This window comes from Fringilla coelebs (assembly GCF_963513975.1).
Source record: "Fringilla coelebs genome assembly, chromosome: 4".
Taxonomy (NCBI): Eukaryota; Metazoa; Chordata; class Aves; order Passeriformes; family Fringillidae; genus Fringilla; species Fringilla coelebs.
The window spans coordinates 67,790,874-67,806,208 of record NC_140032.1 but is presented as its reverse complement, the minus strand read 5'-3'; the positions used below and the strand labels follow the sequence as shown (position 1 = coordinate 67,806,208).

Sequence of the window (15,335 nt, the reverse complement as noted above, 5' to 3'; positions counted from 1 at the left end):
GCTGGCTCAAGCTAGGAGTGTTCAGCACCCATTGGCAGCCTTCAGGCTGATACTGTAGTGCACTCCAGAGTTTACTTGCACTGTGAGGAAAAGAGTGCACTGCTGCACGATAATAGCAAGTTAAAGGATCAACATTAACTTGAATTTCCAATCTCTGAATGCCTTTTTTTTTTAATGTTGGTAGTAAATAGGTACAGTTACTCTTCATTGGGTGGTAGGTGTACATAAGGAAGGCAAAAAAGCAAGGTAAATTATTAAAGGTAGTGAATACAAAATTTTTATTTCTTACAATACTAATTCCAAAGTCCTCTCTTTGTATGAAATTTAAAAAGATGAAATTAATCACGAGTTGAAGTGTAGGGAGATTACTGGATAAACATTTGTCAGTATCTTATGTAGAGTCTGCTTGTGCACAAAAGGATCATTCAAAGAACCTGAAATTACCTCGTAATTACCTTTTGTTATGTTCATTTATAGCATTTTCCAAGCTTCCTGATAAAGAATTATTCTCATGCAAGAATATCTGAGTGTTAATTGTTGCCAAAGTAAATTGAGATAGTGTCATCTTTGTCTTTTTTTCTTCTTTAATATTCTCACAGATGGTAAAATAGTCCTGCCAGGAAACCTCTTGGCTTTCACTTATTATGGCAAACTTTGCAACATCGTGGTGATGAAAGTGAAGGGGACTGACGGCGCAGAGCTGATTGCCCAGGGCAGCACCATTCTTGGTGATTCCAACGAGCCAGACCATGAGAGGTCTGATTTGGAGAGCAGTGCCTTAGACTTGTCCTTGCAGCTGGGCAGGATGGACATTGGAGACAGTCCAGAGGTTGCCTCCATGAGCACCCCGAGCAAAGCTGTGGGTCCAGGCTCACCAGTCACACCCAGTGCTCCAGACTCTGGGCATGGAGACAAAATGAGCAGGGGAGATGGTGCAGACCTCACCCAGGATTTGGAGCTGGCTGGGGAAGGCAGCACTGAGGGACTCCCACTAACTGGCAAAATCGGAGCAGTGAGCAATGCAGATTGTTTTTACTTCATTTCTTCAAGAACTAAAATCAATTTTATTGAACCAAGGACCGGTGTAGCAGAGGATGGCGAGTGTCAGTCCCGGGTCACCTATGACATGATAGGAGGCTTAAGCAGCCAGCTCAGAACTATTAGAGAAACTATTGAACTGCCCTTGAAGCAACCTGAACTGTTCAAGAGTTACGGTATGATGCCTGAGAGTTGGCTTTCTTCATTAACTTTCTTCTTTAATGTGATTTTTTTTTATTTTTAAACACTAATTACTCCAGGATTATGCACTGAATTTTATGTAACTGATCTGGTAAACTTATGTGTCCAAACAATGTCAAACTGCTTTATAATTACACTTGTTATTTATATATATACACAGAAGATGTTCTGGTTATCCTGTATGAAAAACAGTTGAGCAGGGAAAAAATGTGTGTCTGCACCAAAATTCAAGCATGCATGAACAGAATTTATAGCGAATAGAACAGACTTCTGTACTTGGACACTTGAAAGGGGCAGTTGTTTGTGTTGTCATAAGATTTTGTGTTGGTAGACTCAGTTAATCGTATCTTTTCAATGGAGAAGAACTCCAGTTAATTCTTTTGCTTTTTTTATCCCTGTGTATTCCTGCAAAATTTTAAGGTCTTTTGTGCTGTTTACTCAAACTGTTTAGTGTGTTCAGCGTGGAATTACAGGGTGGAATAACAGATACATTTACTGCTGCCATATATATAGTTATAGGTAATATATATAAAAACTTAGAGGATTTTTGTGACTCTGTGTATTTATCACAAATGGCTGTGTACCATGTTGAGGTGTGCATTGCTGTGAGACAGGGCTCTCTTACCTATAAACATTTCTTTACTTTCTTGTCTTGGAGGCCCCTTATTTCTCTTTATGACATCTTTCCCCACACGCAGGGGAGGTGATTTCAGTGAGGACAGTTTCCATAGCACACAGGTGGCTGTTTCCTTGCCGTGATCCACAGGTGTCACCACACCACAGTGGGGTGGTGAGAGGCATCTCCATCACGAGTGGTCCAGCTCAATTTGGTCCAACCCCAGCATCACCACGTGGTTTTGTGGCAGCAGGGTTTGCTTCAGCATGAGTGTTCTTCGTGCCTAATCCCTAAAGCTTGTGCAGATTCTCTACTCATCACATGATGGATGATGATGTTTTCTCGGCAGTTACAATCCCTTAGCCCCCATCCAAACCTTGGGAGTCCTTGTCTGCTCGTGGGCAGCGAGGCTGGAGCTGAGGTGAGCCTGTGATTCCACAGCCCCGTGTATTGCCAGTGCCAGAAACACCACAGGAGGGAGCAGCACATGCTTTAATGGGCTGGTGTGAGGGAACCTGTCTGGAGGGATGCTTTTATTTTTTTATCCTTTGTCAGAGGGCAGATAATTTTTTCTTAGTTTTTCTTATTAGTTTATAAGGTTTGAGCATGTGGCCTGCCCTTGAGGCATCATTCCCTGATTCCCAGTCCCACCTGATGTTTCCTTGGTTGTGTTTCACTAGTGTGTTTTGTGCTGGGGTCAGGCCTTTGTCAAACATTTGTCTCCGCTTTTTGCTTTCTAATTTTTCAACTTCTGTTTTTGGATTTTGTGCCCATTTGATTTAGCTTTGCTGGTCTTAAACTTTCTTTGGTGGGCTCTTTACGTGGGATCACAGTTGTGTGTCGTGCAGTTTACCTGCATTTTCTGTCCAGCTTCAACTGTACGGAGCAGTACCTTGTTCTTCCAAAGTCCCTTATGTTTCTGTCTCTTTGGCTCTTATTAGTGCCATTAAATAGACAGATTCATCCTTTTAATATGTGTTTTTCATAATCTTGCAAACATACTTAGATCAAGCCTCACAGCATTTCTAGAACTTTTTGGAGTGTTGAAAAGAAGTGGTTTTCGGATGTGGGAAATTTGATATAATGACACAGTAAGAATCATGAATAATATAAAGTGTATTCATGGATGTTAGGTACTCAGCTAAGTAATTTTCTTGAGAAAACATGGGGAATATTATAATGAACTGCTGAAAAATGTAATGATTTAAATAGGTGCTTTTTAAACAGAGTCTTTTGGATTTTTAAAATACAAAATGTGTATGTTTGTCCTATTTAAGAGTGATCTTTTCCCTGAAAGCCTAATTCATCATAATGACATGTCTGTTAAATTAGTTAATGCTGGGGTCAAGTTATTATTGGTAGTAACAGGGACAGTGAAGTGTGCAGGTGCAGGCTGGGCCTGGCATTTATCACCAGTAACTTCTTTACTCTGTTTCCTGCATGTGCTTGTCCCAAGGGATCCCTCCTCCTCGAGGAGTGCTGCTCTATGGCCCTCCAGGAACTGGGAAGACCATGATTGCCAAGGCCATCGCAAACGAGGTTGGCGCTCACGTTACTGTCATTAACGGCCCTGAAATCATAAGCAAGTAAGTCCTCCCGCTTTATGTGCATTAATTCTGTAAATACGGTGGCCCAAAATATGCCCTGGCATCTCTCCATCCATTGTAGAGAGATGTAGTGTTTGCTGTGGGTTACCTGCCCAAAAGAGTCAGAAACAAGTGGGAAAGGGTTCTTTCAAGTAGGGCTTATATTCCTTGTATTAAAAGAGGTTTATTTGATTTGGCCAGGAAATTTGTATAAGGCATGGACTGAATTAAAAGATGGGATTAAAGCTGCATCTGCAGTTGCCTGTAGGTTACTTCTGCAATTAGAAGATGAACTTGTTAGAGTATATTTTCAATTAAGGTGACACTGCACAGGCTGATGTCTCCAGAGAAGTAATTTTTTGGTTGTAGGTTAAAAAAATAGGTAAAATTGTTTCTAACACAGATGAGAAGCAGTTCCCTTTATCTCTAATGTTTCTAACTTTTTCCTGTGCCCCATTTCACCTTAATTTCTGGTCCTTGTGGAAATAAAGATTCTTGTAGATTTGCCTGGACTTCAAGACTTTGAAAGTGCGTGCTGCGGCTTTTTGTAACTCACAAACAGTAATTTTCCAGATTGCCTGGAAAAGACAAAAACCACAAGATTTTTATTAAAATATTTTAATTCTCACAGGTTTTATGGGGAGTCTGAGTCGAGGTTACGTCAGATATTCGCTGAAGCTTCTCTCTGGTATGTTCCTTTGGAGAATTTTATTTGTGGTATCGGTTCCAGCCTTAGTGTTCTTAAAAGAAAAATGTCTCCAAGAAGCTTTGAATTGTGACTTATTTCATCCAGTGCTTTTTAAAAGAAAAGAAGTTTGTTCATGTAGAACTTAGCTAGGAGGAAAGCAGTCAAATTTTAGGATGCCTCTTAAATCCTTTTGGACACTGCCCTTTTAAAAGGGATGTTAGGGATAGTGCAGAAGCACTCAACATGTGTTGTTAGTGCATTGTGTGCTTATTTCAACAAATGGAAGCGTGAGCCAGAGTTTCACCAGGATCCAGATATTCCTCTAATTTTTTATCTTTGGAGGCCAGCTCTAAATGAGATGGTGTTGGTACTGGATATTGCATTCCTCTGGAGTAGGGTGGCATCTTGCCCAAATTTGTTAGACCTGGCTAAGGCAAACTTCAGACTTCTGTGTGACTGGTGCTCATTGTACATTAGCAAAAGATTATTGTATACTGAAGGTATTAGTTGTCTAATATATTATTAATTTTAGTTTTCTCTCTGAGTGGGGTGCTTGTTAGTTTTTGTAGGAACTGGATATTTTCTATGAAAAGTTTTCCTTTGCCTTAGTGGTTGAAATCTTCCTGAGCACCTTAACATTTTTTCCCTTTATTTTTTCCCCTCAGTCGCCCCTCAATTATATTTATAGATGAGTTGGATGCACTCTGTCCAAAGAGAGAAGGGGCTCAGAATGAAGTGGAAAAGAGAGTTGTTGCTTCACTGCTGACATTAATGGATGGCATTGGCTCAGTAAGTCGAATCTAATGGGACAGTTAATGTACATGGGGACTCCCTGAACAAAATAATATTGCTTCCACAGTGGAGCCAATTTGAGATGTATCACTTGTGGGGAAATGAAACAGACTTAGGTGAGACTTTGTAGAATAAACTAATGCTTTTTTGGATGCTAAGCAGAGGATGTAGGAGAGGAATGTCTCCTGAAAACTGTTAGTTTAAAAGAAAGTAGGTTTCTTCCATTCACTGCCTTTCCTTTGCCTTCTACCCCTCTTGTAGTTTGGAAATCAAACTGAAGTTTCAGTGATAGCCCATCATTGAACTAAACCAGGTATTTTTAATTGCTCTGAAATCAAAGTCATCAGAATACTTCTGGTGATATGTCAGCTGCATGATTAAAGGCAACAGCAGCTATTTCAAGAGTGCCAGAGCAGTATGTAAGCAGGGCATAAACAAAAGCCTAATAAAGAAACAGTAAATTTTATTGACTTGAGTAAATTATGGATTAAGCCCATAAAGTCTGGCAATCTCTCATCTATTGTTTTATGATTATTAGCAGGAAAGATGAAAGAACTCTGTCCAGAGTATGAAAAAAAATTTCTTCTGTTTATGTAATCTGCAAGTTTCTCATTATTTTCCTGCATGGCAGTTTGAATCGCCCAGTTTGGAGTTGTTCACAGGCAGAACATATTTTCTGGTGGCAAAGGCTGATGGATATTCTTCCTGGAAAGAGTGCTTCATTCACAAGAAGAGAATGATGTTACAGGAGACCTCCTAACTGATGGTGCCTCACTGTAAAAGTGAAGAAGCAGAGCTTGAGGAAATTGGTTAGGATTTTTGACCTTGCTTTTCCTGCTGGACTTACAGGAAGCTTTATAACCTCCTGTCTCTCTTGGGTTTGATACCTGAGCTGATTTGTTTCCCAACCGTGTTTATTCAAAGGTCTGCTGTTACCGTTTTGTTCTTGTGCCAATGCTGCATTTTAGCTTAAGCACTTCTTTTTCTCTCCTTGGTTCTTAATTTCCTGATTTAGGAAAGGAGATTCTTAGGGATTACAGTGGGAGTGCCTCTAGTATTATCTGTTTGACATTTAATTGTATTTTAGAAGTAATATTTTATGCTCTTTGATGCCTTCAGGAAGGCAGTGAAGGGCAGCTGTTGGTCCTTGGGGCCACCAATCGCCCTCATGCCCTGGATGCAGCACTGCGCAGGCCGGGCCGTTTCGATAAGGAAATAGAAATTGGAATTCCCAATGCCCAGGACCGTCTGGACATACTCCAGAAGCTTCTCAAGAAGGTTCCTCATTCGCTCACAGCAGAGCAGCTGGCACATCTGGCTGATAGTGCACATGGTTATGTGGGTGCAGACTTGGCAGCCTTGTGCAAGGAAGCAGGTAAGGCTTTGTTTATCTTATTTAGGGTATTATTTTACTGTTAGTCTCTTTATTAAAGAAAAAAAAATCCACAGTCTATACTAATAGCTTTTGAAACACTAAAGGTTTATTAATTTTTGTGCCAAAGAAAACACAGCCAAGCTCTTCCCAGGCAGATGGGAAAAATTCTTTGAATAATAATAACTTTAAATATGTGGTGTTAAGATCAATAACTCTGGGGAATCCCCTGTGCCATATCTAGGATCTTAGACAGCTTGCTCTCAGTAAACCAATGGTTTTGGGAGTTAACATCCCTGAGATTTTTTCTACTCTCTAGACAATGCCTTGCACACAAAAATACTATGTCACTCTGTCTGCACAGCTTGTCCTGCGGGTCCTTGTTCCCAGGATGTGGAGGCTGTGGGCCTCAGGCGTGTTTCCTGTGTCCCCCTTCCATATTTTGTGCCTGTTTTCCATTTTCCTGCAGATGAGGAGCTCCTGGCAGGGGCAAGGGCACTGGGTGCACCTGGCTCAGGTTGTGCAGCAGAGCTGAGAGAGCTGCAGAGCACACCCTGAGCTGGTGGCAGGAATGTGGCCCTTTGCCTTGGGAACAGGCATAGCCCTGGAGAATTATCCATGCCAAGGTTCAGTATGTTCCAGGGAGCGCTTCAGCGTGAGTTCACGTCTGTTTTCACTGGATGAAATATTGCAAGTATGCTCTATCAGTTCCTGGGTTTTGCTAGAGTGCATCTGCACAGTTTGAGTGCTGGAACTGAAATCTGCCCATGAGCAGCCCTTTAAAACGGCTGAGTCAAAATCTGACTGTCCAGCCCTGCTTACACATATTTGCTCCCTTGTAGTTCACAAATAAGTTTGCTGCATGTGCTGGTTTCTTTTGTTTCCTTTGGCACTGGGACAGCTTCCTCTGGCAGTGGCACAGAGCACGGATAATTCTTGCATGGGAGCTGACTGTGAAGATGACAGATGTTTTATTAGGGGTGGTGGCACCTGGAACAGCAAGGTCTTTGCTTGCCAGCTTGCAGAATTTTTAAGGGATAGTTCTCAAATAGGAATTTGTGGAGTTTTTATGGATCAAGAAGAAAAAAATATATGAGATTATTTGTTTTCTAGTGCTTTCCTCTTGGCTTCAGTTGTGTTTTAAGCCTCTGTTTTTAGCTAAAAACAAAAATTTTTTCCTGCTTGTATATATTTGTTAATAAAAAAGATAAACTCCCTTTTTATTTTCCTTCCCCTGTGTTTTTAGAAGCCTGTCAATCTGCCTCTGTCTCAGTGCTCAAATAGTAAGCACTTAACTAATGTAATCTCAAGTTCTCAGTGAGAAGTGTTGTGGTTTCAATTCCAAACATGACCCAGCTGAGGCTTTTGCTTATGCATGTGCAGATGGATTCATAATCCAGCTGCAAATAGATGATATTTACCCACTTCTTGAGGACCTCTTAGAAAATAAATCTGGAATGTTGTGTAGGTGGAACATTACATAGATAAAAACCTTCAGGCATCTACCTGTCACTGGTTGCAGGACATGGTGTTATCCAGGAACTTTGCATCCAGAGCCAGTGGTGGGAATGAGGGGAGGAGGATGTCTCCTTCCTATTGCTCTTCTTTCTTCAAGTTTGAATGCTGTCAGATTTCCCTGGCGTTTGTTACCGTGGGGTGACCTCTGCTGGGGAAAATACAGTCCAGCGCTGTTAACTCCTTGCAGCCCATGTGAAGTTTTCCTCCTCAAGAAGTTGCACAAGCATGAGTCAGTCGAGCTGTTACACAAACTGAACTGAAGTTGCTCATTATTAAGGAATGTTCTTAGCTGGAGTCTTTGTTCTTTTTTTTTTTTCCAGGTAAGCGCTTTATCTGTTTTTTATATTACATTTTCAACACCTTGTAAAATATTACTGCTTTCACTGGAGTTAAATTTAGCAAATACTTGTATAATATACTGTTTCTCCTCAGCAGAACAAGATTCCTTCATATGGCAAATTTTCCAGTGTTTTGTCTAGTTTTTTGTGTTCCAAGATGCATGGGCTCCTATTGCTTCACCTCAGAAACTCTGTTGTGGGCCAAGCTAGCTTGCTGTCCAGGAATGCTCTCTGATATTCAGCCTAAGCTTCCCTTGTTTAGTTTTATCCCATTATTTCTATTTACATCCTTGTATAACACGTTTGCTCTCCCTCCTTAGTGTTTACACCCTTCAGATAGCTCTAGGCTGTTCTCATGTCCCCTACCTCCTCATTCATTACTGAGCCAAACTATAAATATTTAGCTCTTTTAATCTTTCCTCATAAATAAGTCCTTCCTGCCTTCCGAGAAATTGTGTTGATTTTTCTCTGAACTGCCTCCAGTTTGTCAATAACTTTTTTTGGTGATGTAGGCCTTAGAATTGAACATAACATTTCATATATATGTGTATTATATCATAAAACATGGTATAAACATGTAGGTAAGACGTCTAATGCACATTTCTACATGCCTAAAATGCTTGGTATTAAGACAACATCTGAGTTAAGAATTCTTTCACAAATGTTAAGGTTGTTTTTGCTACATTCAGACTTGATGTATATCTAAGTACAGGGGAAATGTGGAAACTAGCTTAGGAAAAGGATTTCAGAACTCAGGAAAACTTGTTCAGTTTTTGGCACGGGATTACTGTTGCTTGCTGGTTGTATTTCTGTTGTGGTCTGGGGGAGACTCTTGAGTCCTGCATACCCCGTTTATATCCTTGGGTTTGTGGCTGGAAGAACTGCAAGTTTGCAAGCTAAATATGTTTATATTCTTAATACAAAGTTTAGATCATTTTCCAGAGGACTCATCTTTCCTTATCTTTCTACTTCAACTCTGTTTTTTTAACACATGTATGGTGTATATACTGCTTATATAAACCAAGAGTGTAGTAATTAATAACATGGTAAATGTAGTATTTGTAGGGCTTTTGCATCTCTAGTCACGTTTCCTAAGATACTTCATTATAAAAGCTTTGATGTTTGCCTTCTATATAATTCTGAAGACCGTTTGTTAATGGGAAGTAAATAACCATTGTAAAATTAAACATACTCCAACTGTTTTTTTGGCAGAAGTTGTTTGTTCTCCAGTGCAAGATTTGGTTAGTGGTACTGCTGGGGTCAGACAGTCAAGTTTCATGTTCTGTTCAGCAACTCTGCATTTCCATGGGAATTTTGAAGAAGTTTTGGGGGCCTGTAATGTCCATTTGGTGTTGAATGTTTCTAGGCCTCCATGACTATGGTGTGTACAGAACTGTGGTGTGGTGTATGCTGGGATGGGCAGGGAGAGGAAAAGAGGACAAGAAACTTGAAGATTCTGTGCAGTGTGATCTGGACATTCCCAAACAGGGTGTTGTGTCCTAAACTCATGACACCTTTATATGGAGATGCTTATAATAATCAGCTTAGAGTGGTTTTATTTTTATCAAGAAGATAGGCTGAAGATACAGTTCTAGCCTCTCACAACAATGAAACTACAAAACGGATTTTTATAAGATATCTACGTGTCCAGCGTTACAATATCCGTAGTGCCTACACCGGAGAAATTAAGATTTGCTGTGATTCTCTACTCCCTTGCAAGATACTTGAGATTTCCATGGGAGTTAACAGCCAAATGGGATAAACCTGCAGATTCCATGCTGGGCACTGGGCCACATCCTGGGGACATCAGCTTGCAGTGGGCTCCTCCTGGTAGCCTCCTGAGGACTAGAGTACCATGAAAGGGATTCACACACAGAGAATCCTTGACAGGAAAAGGGCTGATTTATGTGTGTAGCTGAGAAAGTCGTATTCTTCAGGTTGGGAGAGGTCTACTGTATCCTAAATTATTTAGCAGACTGGTTTTTAATGTGAACAACTGCCTTCTGAATTGTTTTATCTCAAGCAGAGGAGTGTATAGAAAATAGACTGCCATATCCTGGCATATAATGTCAGTGTTTGTATGACCTTGAGATCTTGATGCTTCTCCTTTATTTAATTTTCTATGTGGTCTTTTATTAATTACGTAAAAAACTATAATGGTTTTAATTTATTGGCAAAGATAAGCACTGTACTTCTTTAAAAAAAACCCCAAAACATATGAAATGTTAATTATGTAGCAGAGACATGAATGGTATAAACTGTACTGAATGTTAGAAGATGCTTAGCAACAAAGGTTTCCAAATATAGCAATTTATTATAAACTTATCCTTCTATGGCTGCCTGTAGCATTTCAAGAGGGTGAATATAAATATAGCTTGATTTCTTCAAGGAGTGGGTTCAGTCATATTGTTTACAGAGAAAGGAAGTATTTGCTTTGTGACTCTCAGAATTTATCTTGAACATCCTTGTTCATTACGCATCATTTCAGTGTGCTGATATAAAACACTTGGGCTGTGATAAGATAGCATCGTGAGGAGAGGAAGAACAAATGGCTTTGTTTAAATAGTGGTCACTCTGGCAAGAACATTGATTTGCTTCCAGTAAGGATGCTGCAACCACTGAGACTTAGAGACTTCTGTGAAAGAGGCACTGGTGACTTTGTTTTGCATCAGAAGTTTTTTTATTGCCTAAAAAAGGTATCACCCTGCTTAGCCTTTAGGATTAGAATAGTTTACTGCATTAGAATGGTTTACTGGCTTGAGCTGTCTGTTACAGAATGATTTTAGAGAAATAAGAGATTGAGATGCATTTTTGACCAGTATGAATCAGCATTACTCTGCTGAATCTGTGGAGCCACTTTCATGGGCGTGTGATAATAGTCAACAGAGTCAATTGTTGGTCAACAATTGTGAGTCTTGTGCTCATAACTTTAAGTCCTGTTGTTTGGAGATCTTGTCTGTGCTGTTCATTTGCCCATTTAATCATCCCTGCATTCTGGTGAATAATACAGGATGGAGAGGCTCTATGCTGTTTAATCCATAGCTCTGTATATTGATTTTATGTGGATATTAGATCTGTAAAGGTGTGATTTATTTAGAAGCGTACTGTACTTAGCTTTTTGTTGGAGATGAGAAACTTCCTGCTGTGTCTTCTACCCCCCCAAAAATAGTTTCTGCAATTCACTTGCATTAAAAGTAAGAATTAAAAACCAATAATCAGCTGAAGGTCTGTCTCCTAGGATTTTCCTGGTTTTCCCTGTCATTGGCGGGGAAGTGAATTCCCCTGAAGCCCAGGAGTGTCTCTGTTAGACCTGTGGGGTTTCCCCCCCATGTCCTCCAGTTGCGGTAGCCTGGCCACCTGCAGGAAACATGAGCCGTGTGGGCTAATGTGATTAACAGTGAGGCTCTGTGCGCCCCGAGGAGCAGCCCCTGACTGCTCTTTCAACCAGACAAACGCTGCCTTCAATCCCTGCCTTCCCAGCCTCCTATCTCCCATCGAGCTCTTCCTTTCAGCTCAGGCACAGCCCTGATGAAACAGCCCAGTGTTAGGGCATCAAGAATATCCTGCCTTTCTTTAAGCCATAAAGATTCTGAACCTTTCCCAGCACTGTCTGGACCCAGGTTCTGCTGGGGGTGTGCAACAAATGCAGATATTTTTCTTGGATTATACTGCTAAATGTAGGAATGTGGGCTTGAGATGCTGTTGAAAATGCAGATTTTGACAGAGGCAGTTGATGACCAAGGCAATGGGATTGTTTGTTTTGCAGGGTGGTTTTTGGTTTGCTTTCTAATTAACTGACTACAGTTACAGATTTGAAAGGGGAAGCACTGCTTGACATGCTATAATTATTTTATTCCCTTATGGAAAGTGACTGAAAATACCGTGTCTGTGTTATTTATTTATTAGTAGCAGGGACAAATATTGAAGCTATGCTGTTGCAAACAATCTGCTATTGCATTGTCTGAGTGCTGGTTCCCATGTGACATTCAAAATGAGGTGGGAAAGGCTGCTTGCCTTTTTCTGAAAAGGTCATGTAGAAAATGTGGGAGTTTGGGGAATATTAATAACAAATCTAGTCAGATGGTCAATATAAAAAAAAGTGTTATGAAATTTTTGCAGAAAGGGCAGAATATTGGATTTTGAAATGCACTGAAAAGCACAGACATGATATAAAAGTCAAGATACAAATGAATTTTTGGACTGGGACAACTGAGTTTTCTGGCACTGTGTTCCATCATTCTAATTTATGGTGTAAGGAGAGCAAGAAAATCCAATGCCCATCTTCAGTGTTAAGAGTGTTAAGTTGGTGCTGTGTTCTGTGGTGTTTAAGTTTGGTCCCTGAAGCAGAGGGTGTTTCTAAACCAAAGCAATTGGCTGAGCAGGTTAGGAGCAAACAGGCCCTTGCTTGCAGACGCACATGGCAAAGCCGTGTGGCCTTTTTGGCCTCTGTAGCATGGGTGTTGGGATTGTTTCTTCCAGCAGCAGCTCAGAATGATTGCTTTTCTGCAGAAGTGGCTACATGTGGCTGCTGCCTCTCTGAAGCAATGCTGGGGCATGCTATGTTGTTTTTTGGAGTTATTTTTTTCTTTAAGAAAATCTTTGCCTTTATTTTTTTGTTTGTTTGTTTTGTAATGGTACTTGAGTTTTGGTTTTGCATGAGGAACATTGCACTCACTGCAGTCAGGGCATGTGAACTTTTGGTTTTCATCATAACTAATTTTAAGTGTGTGTTTATCCAAAATCTGCAGCTAATTGGAAGATGGGATTGATGACTTCATGCACACAGTTCTGGGTTGAGTACTTCATAATCAGTTTAAAGCACATCCCATTCTGCCTTCTGATATTAATATAAGCAGGAAATAGGGGTTTTTTTTCAGAAGAGTTGATCAATAACTGTAACTAATATTTTAAATGAACCTTCTTGGCAGCTAAGTCACCATGTTCTTGCTTCTGCAGCTTGAGTGGTATGAAAGAAATGATGTTATTCATGTGTGGCAATGCAGTCAGCAGTAGGCATTTGTGTGTAGAATGATTGGTTACTATTGAGGGACACAAACATTTTCAGGCAAAGTTTTCATAAGTCTCCTGACTTTAATTTTTAGCTGTATCCCTTGCCAACATTCCTAATTACAATCAGACTGGGCAGTTAGCCATTAGCTGTTGCTTATTGTCTTTCTGCCCTTGCTGTTCTGGTAGCCTGGCAGTCTTTATTTTTCTCCTCACACACGTGTGACCACCCTTAGGTACATTTATGTCTGGGAGCAGGCTAGGAACAGGCAGTCTGGTATTCCTTGTTTCCCTCTGTTGTCACAGTGTCGGGATAAATGACGTGTGTGTGTACCTGATCTGTGAATAAACCGTTTCCTCTACGAAAGAAGTTCTGAAAATGCAGTTCCTCCTTCCTTCCTTGCCCTCCCCTGTCACACCTCTCAGCAGGTCTCAGGCAGCTCCAAAGACATGTTCCAGCAAATGTTGGGGCTCTTCAGGAAGGACTATAAATCATGGATATAATCCCTGCAGTAGGTTAGTGCTCAGGTTAGCCCAGTGAATTTGCAATGTTATGGTTACAGGGGATTTAAGGGCATTATCTTTCCTGTGCAAACAGTGCATGAAAGTTCTTCAGGGATTTTTCCCATATAGCTCTGGCAGCTAAAGACAGATTGCAGAATATGGTTTTGAGAGCAAAAAGTCAAGGTTTCTGCTTCCGGATTTTTTTCCTAAATACAGTTTTATGTACGGGTTAAATAAAAAATAAAGTTTAAAATACATTTTTAAACTGACTTTAGGTTATATGAAATGCTTTTTCTATGCATAAACCTGTTAAATTTTGAAGTGTAGTATGTAAAGATCTGGAAGTAGAGGAAGATGCCCCCTTCCAGTGCCATAAGAAAGCTGGGGTCATACCCATCCATGCCCCTCTCGTGAGCATTCCACTGCCAGCCACATGGTAGAGGATCACATTGGATCTGACAGGGAGAAATGGTGTGTATCTTCTGGATTTGGCCAGAAGAATTTGGGAGGGAAATGCCAGATCAGCAGAGAAAGAAGAAACGTTTAGTTTTGTAAACAATCTTACAAGAAGATAACAATTTCTTTGAAGCTACTTAAAAATTCTGGTATTGGGATTCTGGTAGAGTAAGTCCAGACAGCATGGATTTGCAAAAGGAATAGCTGATGGGCAGTAAAAGATGCATGATTAACCATTTTGTTGGGCTCAGTTTATTTCCTCAAGTGCTGTGTATATATTCTGTTTTGGAAACCTAAAGCATATATGTTGGTCATTCTGAGTGGCTGCTTCCTATGATTTACAGTGGCGTGTAATTATACACAGGCTCTGACAAATAATAGCAGTGTCGTGGGATCTATTTTTAGGCTCAGATATTTGTTATTATGACCTAATGTGCCAAAACTTAGCCAAGCTATGAGCAAGAAAATCTTACAGGCAGACAATGCTGTTGACCTTGTGCATAGCCTGGTACCAAAGAAGGATCATCTGTACCAGGACAGGGCGTTCTGCTGGGTTTTTCCCCTCTGTCCACTTGGTTTCCTCTGTTCTAGACAGACAGGATGAGTTGGTGAGGTAGAGCACACAGTTGCTGGGCTGGAACAAACTGTTTATTTTCCATTGTTTGTAATCATGCATGTCTTATTATGCTGCTCTTTTTTTTTTTTCCTTTTCCTTTTTATTTTATTTAATTTTTTTTTTTTTGTTTAAACCGGGGTTTTCCATTGCCACTTCACTGAGGATCAGTGTTGTTCACTATCCCTCTGCTCTGCTCAAAATAGATATCTCGTGCCTGTGTAAAGTCCCACTGATCCTTCAGCACTTCAGTCCTTCCTCCCCTCATGCAGGACTGGAATAAAACAGGGAAAACCCACTCACCCACTTCTAAGCCCCACCCCAAGCAGTGCCAAAAGGGTTATTGGAACTCATTAACCCTGAAGAACGGAGTAACATCTGAAAAGCAGCAAGCAGAGCTGAAACAAGCGCTGTGCTTAGAGCCAGTTCACAGCAATGGCACTGTGCTCAAGCCAAAACATTCCCGTGTGGAAGACACCCAGGTGCCTGATGTTTTCTGAGGTGTTCCTGTCTGTATCTTCATTATAACTTGGGTAGTGGTGAACATGGCTTTGCTGTAGGGTTCTGCCTCCTTTGCCTCTGCACTGCTTCTGGCAGCAGGGTTTG

General features: G+C 40.7%; 1 protein-coding gene across 1 annotated transcript in view; it reads left to right on the top strand.

Annotated features, from left to right (window-relative positions):
• Positions 1-15,335, top strand: part of AFG2A (AFG2 AAA ATPase homolog A) — a gene marked incomplete at its 5' end in the record, with an annotated part of 161,995 nt that overhangs the window by 2,935 nt on the left and 143,725 nt on the right. The window contains 5 exon segments of the mRNA XM_084204934.1: positions 600-1,214; positions 3,312-3,441; positions 4,073-4,129; positions 4,795-4,918; positions 6,041-6,296. Of these exon segments, the coding sequence (XP_084061060.1) occupies positions 600-1,214; positions 3,312-3,441; positions 4,073-4,129; positions 4,795-4,918; positions 6,041-6,296 (1,182 nt within the window).